Raw genomic sequence first — 17,445 nt, forward strand, 5'->3', positions numbered from 1 at the left:
AATAGATCCTCCAAGAATTTTCCACCCGGTCTAACACAACTACAGCGCGAGGGGCGGAGCCATAATTGGGGGCGGGGATATGTAAATGAGCACAGGGGCGGGGAAAATAGACCTGCTGCGAGATAGGGTTTCTCCTTGGGGGCGTGGCTTGGGATCTCCGCTTTCCCGCCGACGGTTGGCCGGGTCACGTGACATGGGTTGGAAGATGGCGTCTCCCACGGAAGGTAAGAGCCGGCTTAGAGATCCTTGGCCTGCAACCTCTTTCTTTGCTTTTCTGGGAACTTTTCCTCGCCATCTGTCCCTCGCTATTAAACGTCTTTCTCGAGCTCTTTTCTCTTTCACTTCGTTTCCTTGGGATGCTTCCCCGTCTTTAGTTCGCGGGTTCTTCACAGTGTCTGGTGAAGGTGCCCTGTACCAGGCGGGTGGAGGAGGGCATCAGCAGGGGACCCATTCCGGGCCAAAGGACGGGGGATCGCACTGGCCCTTACCTCCATTTGGGTGAGGCTGAGGGTCGAAAAGGGAATCCTGCTAAGGGAAAGGAGGTGCCTTATTAGCCAACTCCTCGGGCCTCCCTTGAAGTGTTGGTTTTATTCTCAGTGAACCGGGGTGGAATGATTCTCTCAAGCCCGAGGTGGGGTTGGTGTCAGACATCCTGGGACTGAATCGCAGGAGAAACACGATACTCTCTTACATTCTCAATTTGGGATCATTGCCTGTCCCAGCTGCAGGAAAAGCAGGTGGGGGTAAGCAGGTGGGGGTGGGAGGAAACTCCTTCCAGCCCCTTGAGAGTCTGGGGGAGGGGGGGTTGAGAATGAAGCTGATTGTGTGTGTGGTTGTGGGGATTGAGCCCAGGAAGGTTCTACTTCTGGGTTACACTTACAGCCGTTATTTACTTATATTTATTTTGTGGTGCTGGGGATTGAATCCTCCCAGCTCTTTTATTTTTTTCTTCTTCTTGGAAACAGGGTGTCTCTAGGTTTTTGAGAGTCTTGCTATGTTATTGAAGCTGTCCTCGAACCTGCGATCCTTGTGTCTGTACACAACTTTGGTGGTACACAACTGTAATCCCAGTTACTGGGGGATTACATGTGTGTACCACCAAATCCGACTTTTATTTTTTATTTTTATTTATTTATTTTTGTGTGGGACTGGGTATTGAACCCAGAGGCATTCTGCCTCCAAGTTACACCCCCAGCCCCATTTTATTTATTTGGAAACAGATTCTTACTAGGTTGCTGAGAGCCTAAGTTGCTGAAGCTGGCTGAAAAGCGGATCCTACTGTCTCACCCTCCCAAGTACTGGTATTACAAGCATGAACCACCACACTGGCTATTTTTTATTTTAAAATAGGGTCTCACTAAAGACCTTTAGTGAAAGCCTTGCTAAATTGCTAAGGCTGGCTTTGAACCTGTGATCCTCCTGTGTCAGCCTCCCAAGTACTGGGATTATAGGTTTCTGCCACTGTGCCTGGCAGAGAATTGATACTTTAAAAAAAATTTTTTTTTTGCAGAAATGGGGATTGAACCCAGGGGCATTCTACCTCCAAGCTACACCTCCAGCCCTATTTATTATTATTATTATTATTTTTTTTTTTTTTTGGTGGTACTTGAGATGGAACCCAGGGGCCTTCTACCTCTGGGCTATACCCCCAGACTTATTTTTTATATTTTATTTGGAAATAGGGTCTCTTAAGCCAGCTGAGGCTGTCTTCCAACCTTCATGATCCTCCTGTCTCAGCCTCCCAAGCGTGGGGATTACAAGTGTGCGCTACCAGGCCCGGTTTATTCTCTATTTTGAAACAGGGTCTCACTAAGTTGCAAAGGGCCTCAATAAGTAGCTGAGGCTGGAAGTGAACCTGTGATCCTTCTGTTTCAACCTTCCAAGTACTGGGATTACAAGCATACGCCACTATGCCCGGCTTAGAATTGATTTTTTTTTTAATGTAGTCTTGCAGGAGGTGTCTAAATCTCTCGTGTGTCTGTGTTTCCTTAGGCCAAATGAATGAACAGTTTCTGCTTATATGCAAAGCTGCAAGTCATTTTAGGTAGCAATTAGGTGGTCGTTTTGGTATATTCTGCTTTAGTAAATTAGGGTCTTGTAGTCATTTTTGAACTCACTTAATTTTGATTAGGTTTCTCCCAGCCCCACATTGATTCCATTGATAGTTTTTTCCTCCTGAAACAAACATGTTTTCTGTTTGGAAGGAATTTTGGAAGTTCATTTTAGGACTGTGGAAACTGAGGCTAAGGAGATCTATATTGGGTACCCAGTATATAAAAGGCACATGCTGGGTTCTTTGGAAGCTGGAAGAATGACTCAAATATGTAAACATTTTTCAGATCCAGGTCTCCTCTTGATGCTTTTCCAGAACACAGTTTTTGTAGTTGTCCCTTTCACCATAATTCACTCTCTCTCTTCATTGTCAGCATAGTTATTCTGTTAACTTCGACTCTTTAATGCCTAATTATAAATTCTAAGTCTGTCTTATTTACAGTTGGATCTCTGGGTTTAGCACAGGTCCTGGCAAGCAGTCAGCCTTCAATTAGAATTTATTAAAAGGTTAGATATATGTTATAATAAAATATTTGATTTTACATTTTAGATTCAACTGAGTCTCAAGTTTTTGAGCACAGGAACTGTTTAAGAAATTATGGATGTTTAGCCGGGCGTGGTGGCACACGCTTGTAATCCCCGCGCTTGGGAGGCGGAGACAGGAGGATCGCGCCAGTTCGAAACCAGCCTCTCTGGCTTAAGAGACCCTGTTTCCAAATAAAAATATAAAAATAGGTCTGGGAGTGTAGCCCGGAGGTAGAAGGGTTTCTAGGAACCCCAGTACCACCAAAAAACTAAAACAAAAACAGAAATGATGGATGTTCAGATCAGTAAAGATTCTCCTTCTACCTTCTGCCTGTGTATGCTCTTCTTAAAAGGTCTTTTTCTCTCCTGAAAACAAAACAAAAACAGCTTTTAAGAAGTCAACTGAAGTAAGGCATGGTGGTTCATGTTTGTAATCCTAGTACTTGGGAGGCTGAGACAGGAGGATTGCAGGTTCAAGACCAGCCTCAGCAACTTAGTAAGACCCTGTTTCAAAATAAATAACAAAATCGAACTGGGGTGTTGCTTGGAGGTGGAACAGCCTTGGATTCAATACCCAGCACTACTCCTGCCCTCCACACTCACACAAAGTCAGTGGAGCAATAGGGAGTTGCTATTTAACGCTTCAGTTTGGGAAGGTGAAAAAGTTCTGGAGGTGGGTGGATGTTTCTTGCCCAGTGTTAATGTACTTTTATTAATGCCATTGAACTATGTATTCAAAAGGAATTAAAATGGTAAATTTTATATGATGTAAATTTCACAACACACACACACATACAGTCAGCCAAGTGATAGTTGCTGTTGAAAATTTTCAGTTTATTAAGTTGTTTTTTTACTTAGAAATTTAGGAGATTTTGAGCTGTGTTCCTTGTGTTTGAAATTTTCCTGCCTTCTCTCAATTTATTTTCCTTTCTTTGGCCTAGAAGATTATTAGAAACAATATATTTTTTTCCATTTGGTTATTTATCTATCTCCATGGTCACTTTGTTTGCAATCTTGAGTTTTAAAGTTTTCATTCTCAGCCAGGCACAGTGCCACAATTAGGTGCCACTAATAAGGCACCTAATAGGATTAGCCTCCTAGTACTTGAGAGGCTGAGACAGGAAAATCCCAGACTGAAAGCAAGCCTTGGCAACTTTGCAAGGCTCTCAGCAACCTAGTGAGACCCTGTTTCCAAATAATAAATAAAATTGGGCTAGAGGTGTAGCTTGGAGGTAGAATGCCGAAAAAACCAAAAAAGTTTTTATTCTCATCTCTTACAGAATTATGTCCTTTTCCATCTAATATTTTCTTTTTTAATTTGATAAAATTAAGTTGAACACTCTGAAGTTAAGTGTAGCTTCTAAATCAGTATCTCATCCTAAAAGATTTCATTGCTTAGCTCTTTCGTTTCTATTCTATCTCCGGGCTACATCCACAGCCCTAGTTTATTCTTTATTTTGAAATAAGACCTCACTAAGTTGTGGAGGGCCTCACTAAGTAGCTGAGGCTGGCCGCAAACCCATGATATGATCCTCCTCTGCCTCCAAAGTACTGGAATTACAGCATGTGCTACCATTGCCTGGCCCTCATTTTTCTTAATGCTTCTCTAAAATATCACTCTTTTTTTTTTTTTTTTTTTTGGCGGTACTGGGGATGACCCAGGGGCATTTTACCTTCAAGCTATACCCTCAGCCCTATTTTTTAGTCCTCCTTTTTCAGCCTCCCAAGTGCTGGGATCACAGGTGTATGCCTCCGTGCCTCTCTCCTGTTTTATTGGTTGGAGGATGAGATTTGGTGAGTAGAATGATTTATTTATATTACATATATAATGACCCAACAGCATCAACATTTAAAGAACTCAAATCTCTAGACTTCCAGTTGAGTATTTCAATTTCTTTGAGATAGAAATGTAATAAAATAATAATGTTTCATGTTTTCATGTCTCATCTGTGTGTTTTGGTGTAGGGACAGATTTGGAAGCATCTTTGCTAAGTTTTGAGAAACTTGACCGTGCCTCACCAGATCTTTGGCCAGAACAACGTAAGTTTTTCTCCCTCCACCCTCTCTTCCTCTCTTCGTTTCTTTCTTTTATGGTACTGAGAATTGAGTCCAGGGACATTCTACCTGTGAACTACACTCTCAGTCTTATTTTTTTTTTTTAATTTGAAAACAGGGTTTCACTAAATTGCAGAGGGCCTCACAGGGTTGCTGAGACTGGCTGTGAACTTGCAATCCTCCTGTCTCAGCCTCCCAAGCACTGGGATTGCAGGCATGTGCCACCCTGGTTTACTGTTTTCACTCCCTCCCTTCCTTCCTTTCTTCTTGTGGTACTAGGGATTGAACACAGGGTTCAATCTCCCTTTGAGTTCTGAGATTGGCCACCAAACTCCCTGTCTAAGCCTCCCAAGTATTGGGATTACAGGCATGTGTCACTGCATCTGGATCGTTTTTGCTTTTTTTTTTAATATAAAAAAATCAAATATCTTGTGAGGTATTTGAAGAGTTATCATGTAACTATATGATTAAAGTTTTTATTTCACTTAAAAGGATGTCTAGTGAAAAGAAAAGCTGTTTTGTGGTTTAATTTTTTTTAGAACACTGTATGACAGGATTTAAAAGATTCTTTTTTTTTTTTTTTTTTTTTTTTTTTGCGGGTCTGGGGATGGAACCCAGGGGCATTCAACCTTCAACCTACACCCCCTGCCCTATGTCTTATTCTTTCCTTTTTTCTTTTTTTTTTTTTTGGTGGTCCTGGGGTTCCTGGAAAACCCTTCTACCTCCAGGCTACACGCCCAGACCCATTTTATATTTTTAAATTGGAAACAGGGTCTCTTAAGTCAAGCACGGGGATTACAAGAGTGCGCCACCCTGCCCAGCCTTATTCTTTAATTTGAAACAGGGTCTCACTAAGTAGCTGAGAGTGTCCGCGAACCACTATCCTCCCGTCTCAGCCTCCTGAATGCTAGGATTACAAGCGTGCGCCACTACACCTGGCTTAAGTTTTTAATTTAAAATTTATTATATATTTACTTCACTATTTAGCTTGACCTATTAAATTTTCACTTTGAGTTTGGCTGCTGTCTAAGGAAATCCTCCTTTTTCTGGGTAATATCAGAGTATAATTTGTCGATAAGCATCTCTTTATTTTTCCTTTGTGAGCAGGAAGGCTTGTGTTAACACTACTTTGTATTTTGTCACTTTGGGTTTAAACCCATCTCTGTTATAGCCACCACTGAGGGCAATTTTTGGCAGGCTTTGAAAAAAAATTTTTTTTCTTTTTGCCGGTCTGCGGATGGCACCTCGGTGCATTTGACCTCCAAGCTACACCCCCTGCCCTATTTTTTATTCTTTATTTTGAAACAGGGTCTCACTGAGTTGCAGAGGGCCTCACTAAGTAGCTGAGGCTGTCCGCGAACCGCGATCCTCTGGTCTCAGCCTCCCGAATGCTGGGATTACAAGCGTGTGCCACCACGCCCGGCTTGGAAAACTTATTTTACTTGCGATTCCATATGTTTCATGGCTTGTAAAACACGGTCATCTGCAAATCCCGCAGCAGCAATGTTCAGTCACGCTGCTACCATAGTAATGGCCACGACTGGGGCTTAGCCCCTTACCTCCACGGGGATCATGCCTCGTTCTAGTCCAGAGGCCACCACCACCTCTCTACACTGAAACCAGAAAGTATTGCAGGTATTGCCAACAAGCATAAACCTCCCAAGTATAGGAGCCCTTGCTTTTCTGCTCTTTTTTATTTTTTTGGTACTGGGGATTGAACCCAGGGTTGTTCTACCTCCAAGCTATACCCCAGCCCTTTTTACTTTTTTGTTTGGAAACAGGGTCTTTAGGTTGCTGAGAGTCTTTGATTGTTGCTGTGATCCTCCTTTCTCAGGCTCCCGTGTGCTGGGAACACAGGTGTGCCCAATGCGTCTGTTTTTGCTTTTTTTTTTTCTTCTGCATTTGAATGTGATTATTTCTGTGAGACATTTAAAAAATAATTGGATTGACAGAACATCAAACCAAAAGGGAAGTTTAAACTTTCTGGTAAGAGATTGCATCTTAGCACTCTCCCAGTCAACGAATTCCTGATCCGTTAAAGCCTATTTTCTCTGAGAAGCTTTTCTTGCCCAGTCTGGTTATTTTTTTATTTTTTATTTTTTGTCCTCCCATAACATGTGCCATCTTTCTTGATGCTGTAATATTGGAGTTTAACAGTATTAGAGATAGTGATATATTCTCTGTTCTTTCCCAGACTGTAAGTTTCTTGAAGCCAAGGCTGTTTTCTTATTTGAATCTTCTGTGCCTGAGCACTCAAATGTTTATTGAATGAATGTGTAAATATTTTTTTTTTTTTTTTAGTACCAGGTGTTGCTGAATTTGCAGCTTCCTTCAAAAGTGTAAGTAATATCTTACTTTCCTTATGAAGTTTATCCAAAGTTTTTCTCATGGATAAAGTGTAAATCTCGAGCTGGGCGTGGTGGCGCATGCTTGTAATCTCAGCGCTTGGGAGGCTGAAATAGGAGGATTGCACAGGTTCGAAGCCAGCCTCAGCTACTTAGTGAGGCTCTCAGCAACTTAGTGAGACCCTGTTTCCAAATAAAATATAAAAATAGATCTGGGAGTATAACCTGGAGGTAGAAAGCCTCTGGGTTCCACCCCCAGTACCACCAAAAAAAAAAAAAAAGTGTAAATCTCTCATTTTTTTATTTTCAAGACTAATGTCATAGCTTTCAAGTCATTTTGTAAGTATAGCCTATAAATATGCTTATATGTTGATCGTGTTAACTGTTGATAATGCCTTTTTCTGTTCACCTGTTTTAGTTTGACCTTTTTTTTTTTTAACATTTTTTTGTGTGTGTGGTGCTGGGGATTGAACCTAGGGACATTCTACCTCTGAGCTACACCCCCAGACCAATTTTTTATTCTGTATTTGGAAACAGGGTCTCACTGAGTTGCAGAGGAACTCACTAAGTAGCTGAAGCTGGCTGTGAACCGTGATCATCTTCTCCCAAATGCTGGGATTACAAGCGTGCGCCACCATGCCCGGCTTAGTTTGACATTTTGATTTTGGCCTAGTAACCTGTTTTCTCAACTTGAAAGCTTTTAAGGTGAGACCGTTGAGCCAGGTGTGGTGGCACATGCCTGTAATCCCAGTATATGGGAGGGTTAAACAGAAGGGTAGCAGGTTCGAGGCCAGCCTCAGCAACTTAGTAAGGCTCTCAGCAACTTAACAAGACCCTATTTCAAAATAAAAAATAAAATAGGGCTGGGGATGTAGCTTAGAGGTGAGTTAAATCTTCAGCACCCAAAAAAAGTTGAAACATTTAATGTAACATTAATATTCTTTTTGCCCCAACTATAATTTTGAAGCCTTTCTCTCTTTTTTCTTTTTTTTTTTTTTTTTCAGTACTGGGGAGGGAACCCAGGGATATTCTAGCGCTGAGCTATACCCCAACCCTATTTTTTATTCTTTATTTTGAAACAGGGTCTCACTAAGTTGCAGAAGGACTCACTGAGTAGATGAGGCTGTTGGTGAACTGTGATCCTCCTGTCTCAACCTCCCAAATGCTGGGATTACAAACGTGCGCCGCCACCACGCCTGACGCCACCACACCCGACAGCCTTTCTCTTTTTTGTTAGACATTATGGCGTTAACTTCTTCCTCCTTAGAGGATTTTGCAGTTTCTCAGTGTTAGATCAGAACTGAAGGATGACATTCATAAGAGCCAAGACTTCTTCATTTTCCAGGGCAGTAGGCATTGTGCTTATACATTCAAGAAAATATGGCAGGCATTAGGCATTGTGCTTATACTCAAGAAAATATGATAATGTAAGCCAGGCGTGGTGGTGCACGCTTGCAATCCCAGCATTTAGGAGGATGAGACGGGAGGATCACGGTTCATGGACAGCCTCAGCTACTACCAAGGCCCTCTGCAACTCAGTGAGACCCTGCTTCAAAGTTAAAAAGGGCTGGACATGTAGCTCTGTAGCTTGGAGGTCGAATGCCCCTGGGTTCCATTCCCAGTACTGCAAAACAGCGACAACAATAACTCTTAGTATAGAATGTCATAATGCATATAAAGCTCTCAGCCTAGTGTTCAGAATATAATAAGCAATGCAACGTAACTGGTTTCTTTTGATTTTCTCTTTTTTGTGGTACTGGGGATTGAACCCAGGGGCGGTCTATCTCCAAGCTATCCTATCCTCCCAGCCCTTTTTAGTTTTTAATTTTTTGTTGTTGTCTTGAAATAGTCTTACTAGGTTGCTAAGAGTCTCACTAAATGACTGAGGCTGGCCTTTAACTTGTGATCCTCTGGTCTTGGCCTCCCAAGCACTGGGATTACAGACAGGTGTCACCACACCCAGCTAGCTGTTATTTTTATTAGCTTTTGTCTAGTAAGTAAGCAGACAGTATGTAATTTCATTTTCTTCCATTCTTAGTTATACTTAGTTTTAGTTAATTATATTTTGTTATGACTAAATATTTTAAGTTGTAAAATAAGTTTTTAAAATGTTTAGTTTTTTTTTTATTTGATTAAATATCTATACCTTTTCCCTTAGAAATATGTAATACATATTTTGAGTTTCATTTTTAGGGACTTAGGTACCTCATCCCAGAACCCTAGGTTACTATTCCTTGCTTAACTAGGATTGAAAACTCTTGACCCAAAGCTATTTCTTTGTTATTGGAGGTTGAACCCAGAGGCATTTTATTTCTGAGCTACAACCCCAGGTCTATTTTTTTTTTTTTTTAAATTTTGAAACAGTTTCATTAAGTTGTTGAGACTGACCTAGATCCTGTGATCCTCTTGTCTCAGCTTGCTTGCTTGCTTGCTTGCGCTCTCTCTCTCTCTCTCTCTCTCTCTCTCTCTCTCTCTCTTTCTTTCTTTCTTTCTTTCATTTTTTTTTTTTTTTTTTTTTAGGAACTAGGGATTGAACCCAGGAACATTCTACCTCTGAGCTATACCCCCAGCTCTATTTATTTATTTATTTTGAAACAGGGTCTCACTAAGTTGTGGAGGGCCTCCCTCAGTAGCTGAAGCTGGCCGTGAACCTGTGATCCTCCTATCTCAGCCTCCCAAGTACAGGGATTATAAGGGTGCTCCACCATGCCCGGCTTCAGCTTCCTAAGTACTGGGATTACAGATGGGTGGCACTTCCTGGCTGACCCAGAGACAAGAAGATTTACTTAATATTCTCAAGTTTTTAAAACTTCTGTAGTAAAGTTGTGAAATTTCAAGAAATGACTCTTCCAGTCTTCTTTCACTTGAGAGTTATTTATTTATTTATTTATTTTTGTGGAACTGGGGATTGAACCCAGGGGTATTTTACCTCTGAGCTACACGCCCAACCCTAGTTTCTATTCTTTACTTTGAAACAAGGTCTTATAGAGTTGTAGAAGGGCCCTACTAAGTAGCTGAGGCTAGCTGTGAACCTGTGATCCTTCTGTCTCAGCCTCCCAAGTATTGGGATTACAAGCGTGTGCCACCACTCCTGGCTGTGTCTTCTCACTCTTGATTGTTCTTTCTGCCACATTACTGATTATTGTTTTGAACTGTTCAGTTGGAGACTTTCATAAGAACGGGATATCACCGGTATACTAACTTGTTGTCCATGAATTAAAAATAATGGTCACATCATGTTCTTTCAAGATCTTTCTCTCTGAGACCTTTAAAGATGAGCAGTATTATTCTGTGAGGTGACTATAAGTCATATCTGAACCTGGAAAACAATCCAGGTTTTTGAAATTATAATTTACCAGTAATTTCAAACAACCTGAAGGCTATGTGATAAACTCCATTTCTTATAAGAAGAAAGATTAGGTTCTCTTCACAGAGTAGGTTCTGAGGCATTTAAATATATATATATGTATTTTATTTTCTGACAGCCTATTACAAGCTCTCCACCAAAATGGATGGCTGAAATAGAACGTGATGACATTGACATGTTGAAAGGTAAGAGCTGGGCATATTAGCACTTGCCTATGATCCCAATACTTGGGAGGCTGAAACAGGAGGATTGCAGGTTTTAGGCCAGCCTCAGCAACTTAGCTAGACTCTCAGAACCTCTGGTGAGACTCTGTTTCAAAATAAAAGATAAAAAGAGGTTAGGGGTATATGTAAAATGATCCTGTGATTAATTCCTAGTACTAAAATCATTGGTTAGTGATATTGGTGTCCTCAAAACTTTTCTTTTGTTTTATTCTTTTTTTTTTTTTTTAGATAGAGTCTTATTCTGTTGCCTAGGCTGGTCTTAAACTTTTTTTGTTTGTTTGTTTTAAAACTTTTGAGCCCAAGTGATCCTCCTGCCTCAACCTCCTGAGTAGCTAAGACTAAATGCATATGCCACAAACTACCTTTTCAGTTTTCCTCTCACTATTCTCTTAAAAGTATTCTTGACCTCAAACTGCCTTGCTAACCATCGTTAGTCATAGTTTTTCATGGCTTGGATGCCTTTCTCTACTGTTTTTATCTGTAGAAATTCTGCCAATTTAAGATTGAGTCACTGAATTATTTTGCTGCTAATTTTTAAAATATTAGCTATGTTGTATAATGTGTATAGTTAAAAAAAAAAACTTAGAGTTACCAAAAAACCTCTCATATAAATTTCTCACTTAATTCTCATAAAGGTCCTGTTAGTATGATGATGTTCAAGGTTCAGAGATTAACCAAGTTTTAATTCAAAGAGTTAAAATGTAAACTCTTTCAAGTCTGATCTCTTTCTACTACATGACAGTGCCTTACTTAGGATTTCATGCCATATGTTATTGTTAGGATTATTAAATAACAACCTCTTAGTTGATTAAAACTGTCTTTTTCTTTTTTTTTGGTGGTACTGGGAGTGTAACCTAGAGGCTTTCTACCTCCGGGCTATACTCCCAGACCTATTTTATATTTTATTTGGAAACAGGGTCTCACTAAGTAGCTGAGGCTGGCTTCGAACCCATGCGATCCTCCTGTCTCAGCCTCCCAAGCGCGGGGATTACAAGCGTGCGCCACCACGCCCGGCATTCTTTTTCTTTCTATCCTGTCAGTTTCTTCCATAAAGAATTCTCTAAGAAGTGAATATTATTATTTGATAAATGATTTGAAACTCAATCACAGCAGACATTTAAATTAAGAACATTAATTTTCCACAATTCATTTATTTATTTATTTTTATCATCCTTCTGGTGATATGATTCCTGATGGTACAAACTAGTAGACTGAACTAAGGTAAAAATCTGGGATCTTGAGCTATTTAAGCAGCAGAACAGATCAGGAAAGTACTCATGCCAGTTAAAGAACATGATTGTGGTATGATAAATGGGAGGAAAAAATGCCTTTATTTGATTTCAAAAATAATTCATTGTTCTGCGTGCTTAATTGCAGATCCCCTCCTTTAACCGTGAAAACAATGTCTGAAGGGCATCTCAGGTTCATTGCTCTAATGTTCCAAACAGACAGTTTTATAACATCGCATTGCCGTGTGCTTTTTTGTTTGTTTGTTTTTGTTTTTTGTTTGTAAACCCCTCTACCCCAGGGCTACACTCCCAGACCTATTTTTATATTTTTATTTGGAAACAGGGTCTCTTAAGCCAGCGAGGCTGGCTTCGAACCTTTACGATCCTCCTGTCTCCGCCTCCCAAGTGTGGAGATTGCAAGTGGCATGTGTTTTCTAAGGAATTTAAAACTTTTAGTGAGAGATCATACCATTATGTTCCACACAAATCAATGTGTTTTAAATCTAAAATGAATTGGGTGTTACTTAAATTAAAACTGGGAAGTTTTATTTAAATTAAAACTGGGTCCAGGCGTGGTGGCGCACGCTTGTAATCACTGCGCTTGGGAGCGGAGACAGGAGGATCGCGCAGGTTCGAAGCCAGCCACGCTGGCTTAAGAGACCCTGTTTCCAAATAAAAATATAAAATAGGTTTGGGAGTGTAGCCCTGGGGGTAGAAGGGTTTCCAGGAACCCCAGTACCACCAAAAAAAACAAAACAAAAAACAAAAATAAAAACTGGGAAGTAAGTTTTTGTTTTTAGCATAATAATAATAATAATTATTATTATTAATATTATTATTGTTATTATTGTTATTATTATTTGTGGTACTAGGAATTGAAGCCAAGAACATTCTACTTCTGAGCTACTCCCCTAGCCTTATTTTGTATTCTTTTTTTTAATATTCTTTATTTTGAAAGAGGGTCTCACCAAGTGTCAGAGGGCCTCCCTAAGTGGCTGAGGCTGTCCTTGGACCTGCGATCCTCCTGTCTCAGCCTACTAAGTACTGGGATTACAAGTATGCACTACCACTTCTGACTTGTATATTGTCTTTTTACTCAGTAAACTTAAAAATTTTTATAGGAAATTGATTCCCCCCCCCCCCCCGGACTGGGGATGGAACCCAGGGAGAATTCTACCTCCAAGCTATACCCCCAGCCCCATTTTTTATTCTTTTATTTTGAAACTGGGTCTCACTGAGTTGCAAAGGGCCTCACTAAGTAGCTGAGGCTGTCCTTGAACCATGATTCTCCATTCTCAGCCTCCCAAATGCTGGGATTACAAGCATGCACCACCACAACCGGTTACAGGAAGTTGATTTAAAGGGAGAGTTTGAGTTTATATCTAGTCTTTGTAGCTGGATGTGATAACACATGTCTCTAATCCCAGTACTCTGGAAGCTGAGACAGGAAGATTGCAGGTCTGAGTACAGCCTCAGCTACTTAGTGAGGCGCTCTGCAACTTCATGAGTCTCTGTTTTAAAATAAAAAGTGCTGGAGTGTAGCTCAGAGGTAGAATGCCCTTGGATTCAGTCCTCAGTACTACCAACACACACACACACACACACACACACACACACACACACACACACACACAATTTAGTCTTTGTTTTCTAAATTTAGGGAAATGGGAGACATGTTTTGTTGCTATTTTATTGTTCCTTGAAATCATGAAGACAATGTCTGTTTTGCAACATTAAGATCTGTCTGCAGGGTTTTCTCAACTGTATGTCAAATTAAGGTCTTCTAGCCAGGTATGGTGGTGCATAGCCAGGCATGGTGGTGCATGCTTGTAATCTCAGTACTTGGGAGGCAGAGACAGGAGGATCACAGGTTTGTGGTTAGCTTCAGAAACCTAGTGAGGTCCTCTGCAATTTAGTGAGACACTGTTTCAAAATAAAACATTAAATTAGGGTTAGGGGTGGAGCCAGAGGTAGAATCCCCTGAGTTCAATCGTCAGTGGTCAAAAAAAAAAAAAAAAAAAAAAGAGAGAGAGAGAGAAATTAAGGTTTCTTATGATGCTTTAGAGGTATTCTACCTCTGAAATATACCCCAGCCCTTGTTTTGAAACTAGGTTGTTGATCATCTCATAAGTTTCTGAAACTGGTCTTGAACCTGCAGTCCTCCTGCCTCAGGGGTCCAAGACTTGGGATTCCAGGTGTGTGCCACCACACCTGGCTAGGTTTTATATTTTAATGGTGTGTTCATTTTGTATGATAGACAAAATAAGTGTTATAAAAGGATTCTTTGAATAAACAAATTCTTTAATTTGTTACTGAATTTAAGCTATTTTCTCATTAAATGGAAAGAAAACTCATTTGAAGCATCTTGTAATTTCATTGTTACGTGTGTTTGTGCGAATATGTGTTTAAGATGAGAGGGGAAGAAATATGGGCCCTTTCTACTTATTCAATAAGAATTAAGTTTGAAAACTTTTATTTTTGTCTTTTTTTTTTTAATGGTCTATATAAGAATCAAACCCAGAGACCAGCTTGAATTTTTATAACCAGTATTCCCAATACAAATGAATTATTTCTAGGGAACAGTTTAAAGAAATGTATTAAAATAAATGATTGTATTTCAGAACTGGGGAGTCTTACAACGGCTAATTTAATGGAGAAGGTACGAGGCCTACAGAACTTGGCCTATCAGCTGGGACTGGATGAGTGTGAGTACCCAAATCATATTTATTCAGGGTTATACGTTGTGTATTCCATGAAGAAACTTAGTTTTAAGTTAGGAAAATATAATTCTCCCTTTATTAGGGTAAAGGTGAGTGAACAGAAGGTAAGAAGTCAATGTACTCTAAAGTGTGCCTTTTATGATAGAGTGTGCTAGAATAATTACTGGATTTACTACACAACAAATTCGTTTTCTCTGTGCAGTATCTATTGGAATCCTTTGAGCTTAAGTGATAGAGCTTCAGTTCAAACTAGCTCAACCCAAAGAGAGTATTTTCACATAAATTACAAATTTAAGGAGCCAAGTAAGGTTGTGTGTACCTGTATCGCAGTACTTGGGAAATTGAGACAGAAGGATCATAGGTTCGGGGACAACTTCAGCAACTTAACAAGGCCCCCTGCAGCTGAGTGAGACCCTGTTTTTAAAAAAAATTAAAATAGGGTTAGGAGAATAGCTCAGAGGTGAAACTCCCTGGGTTTCATCCCCAGTTACTGTACTCCCCCATCCCCAAATGTCCTAGGTTAGAAACAGCTTTAAGAATATCTAGATTCATGACTACTGATGGTATCATTGTGATATGTTCTTCTTACTTTTGTTTTTGCATATCAAGGCCCTTCCTCCCTCCTCCATTAATCTTTTATACTTTGCTGCTATAGTTTTTTTTTTTTTTTTTTTTAACCCATCCCTGGGAAGGTGGCCAAAAGGAGATTCAGTTTCTGTGTTTTTGAATCTCATGATCCCAAAGGAGGAAAGAAAAGTTTTTTTCTGAATCTTTGAAAAGAAAGTTACCTGGGAAGAATTTGTTTTCTGTTGACTCACACATCCATCTTTAAACCAGTTGTTTGGCCAGAGAGCATGGAGCACTCTGATGGATGAGGCCTGGGTACAGATGAAGATTAGAGGGGACAGTCTGCTCCATAGCACATGGAATGGGACAAAAGGATTGGTTCCCCAAGTGAAGGAATATATGGCAGACCAAGAACATGCCTGCAACCATGAATAGTGCTTTATACTTTTTACTTATGCCAGTCTGCCCTTTATTCTTTTAGTTTAAATATTTCTTTACACATTGCATCTCTCCTCATATTTATTATAAAAGTAGAGAAAGGATTAAAGAAAATTTCCACTTTGTTACTATTTTTTTTTGGTGGTACTGGGGGTGGAACCCAGAGGCTTTCTACCTCCAGGCTATACTCCCAGACCTTTTTTATATTTTATTTGGATACAGGGTCTCACTAAGTTGCTGAGAGCCTCACTAAGTAGCTGAGGCTGGCTTCGAACCCGTGCGATCCTCCTTGTCTCAGCCTCCCAAGCGCGGGGATTACAAGCGTGCGCCACCACGCCCGGCTAGAAAATTTCCACTTTGTAATTGGAAGAACTTTTCAACATACAGAGGTTAGAAACTTGTTCTCAAGGGGTACCTCCTGATACCTTTATAAGTTTGTAATCTTGAGAGTATTATGATGTATAATTTTCTTAAAAAATGCAAGTTTTGCCAGGTATGGTGGTGCACACTTGTAATCCTAGTATTTGGGAGGCTGAGACATGAGGATCACAGGTTCCAGCCAGTCTCAGCTACTTAATGAGGTCCCCCATGACTTAGTGAGACCGTTCCAAAATAAAGAATAAAAAATAGGGCTAGGGATGTAGCTCAGAGGTAGAATACCCCTGAGTTCAATCCCCAGTACCACCAAAAAAAAAAAAAAAAAAAAAAAAGAAGAAGAAGAAGAAAGAAACTACAAGTTTTTTCTGGGGATGTAACTCAGTGGTGGAGCACTTGCCTACCATGTGTCAGGTCCTGGGTTCGATCCCCAGTACCAAAATAAATGAAAAAATAAACAAAAATAGATGAAATGCCATTTTGTTTGGTATAGTGGTGCATGCCTGTCATTGCAGTATTTGTGAGGCTGAAATTGGAGAATTGCAGGTTCAGGGACAGCTTCAGCAACTTAGTTGAGGTCCTCAGCAAAACAACAACAGCAAAAAGATATTGTCAGCTGTCTTATCTGTTGTAAAATTCTCCATCAACTTGCCGGGCATGGTGGCCTACACTTGTAATCCCTGTGCTTGGGAGGCTGAGAGGATCATACAGGTTCAAAGCCAGCCTCAGCTACTTAGGCTCTCAGGAACTTAGTTAAGACCCTGTTTCCAAGTAAAAGATAAAATAGGTCTGGGAGTATAGCCCAAAGGTAGAAAGCCTTGGGTTCCACCCCTAGTACCACGAAAAATTCTCCCATCAACTTTACACCCAGAGTACTAGCCTTTGATTACTATCTAAGTCCACTATTTTATTAAAAGTTGCAAGATGCTAGGTGTGGTGGTGGCGCATACTTGTAATCCCAGTACTTCAGAAACTGAGACAAGAGGATCACAGGTTTGTGGCCAGACTCAGCAACTTAAGGCCTTCCACAACTTAATGAGACCCTGTTTCAAAGTAAAAGAAAAGTAGGGCTGAGGATGTAGCTCAGATGTAGAATGCCCTTAGGTTTCATCCCCAGTACCACATACACATAAAAAAGTTGCAAGATAGCTAGGTTTGGTGGCGCACACTTATAATCCCAGTACTGGGGAGACTGAGACAGGACAACACAGGTTCGAAGACAGCCTCAGCAAGTAGTGAGACTATCATCAACCTAGCAAGACCCTGTTCCTTGTTTCCAAATAAGAAATAAAATTGGGCTGGGGATCTAGCTCAAAGTTCAAATGGTTCTGGGTTCAATCCTCAATACTACAAAAAAAAAAAAGTTCAAAGGTAGTGATATCCTAGTTTTATAAGTCCTTCTCGCTATCTAGAAAAGACTGTCTTATCAACAGTTTGATTACTTTGAAGACTTGTTCCTACTGGAACAACAGGATAAATGATTCTTCTAGTTTATTAATTTTCAGCAGAAGTCAATAGCATAGCATGAATAAAATCTATTTTAATGGT

General features: G+C 40.2%; 1 protein-coding gene across 4 annotated transcripts in view; it reads left to right on the forward strand.

Annotated features, from left to right (window-relative positions):
• Positions 1 to 193: 193 nt before the first annotated feature.
• The window catches only part of LIN52 (lin-52 DREAM MuvB core complex component), a gene marked incomplete at both ends in the record, with an annotated part of 100,998 nt that continues 83,746 nt past the window's right edge, over positions 194 to 17,445 (forward strand). The window contains 5 exons of one of the 4 annotated variants that reach the window (XM_080707907.1): positions 194 to 224; positions 4,543 to 4,617; positions 6,934 to 6,971; positions 10,463 to 10,529; positions 14,419 to 14,502. In XM_080707907.1, coding sequence (XP_080564033.1) covers positions 194 to 224; positions 4,543 to 4,617; positions 6,934 to 6,971; positions 10,463 to 10,529; positions 14,419 to 14,502 — 295 coding nt within the window. Of the gene's footprint in view, positions 225 to 4,542; positions 4,618 to 6,933; positions 6,972 to 10,462; positions 10,530 to 14,418; positions 14,507 to 17,445 lie in introns of all 4 variants that reach the window. The other 3 variants (XM_080707908.1, XM_080707910.1, XM_080707909.1) reach the window with 3 other exon arrangements.

The sequence above is a fragment of the Muscardinus avellanarius genome, assembly GCF_963383645.1.
Source record: "Muscardinus avellanarius genome assembly, chromosome: 12".
NCBI lineage: Eukaryota > Metazoa > Chordata > Mammalia > Rodentia > Gliridae > Muscardinus > Muscardinus avellanarius.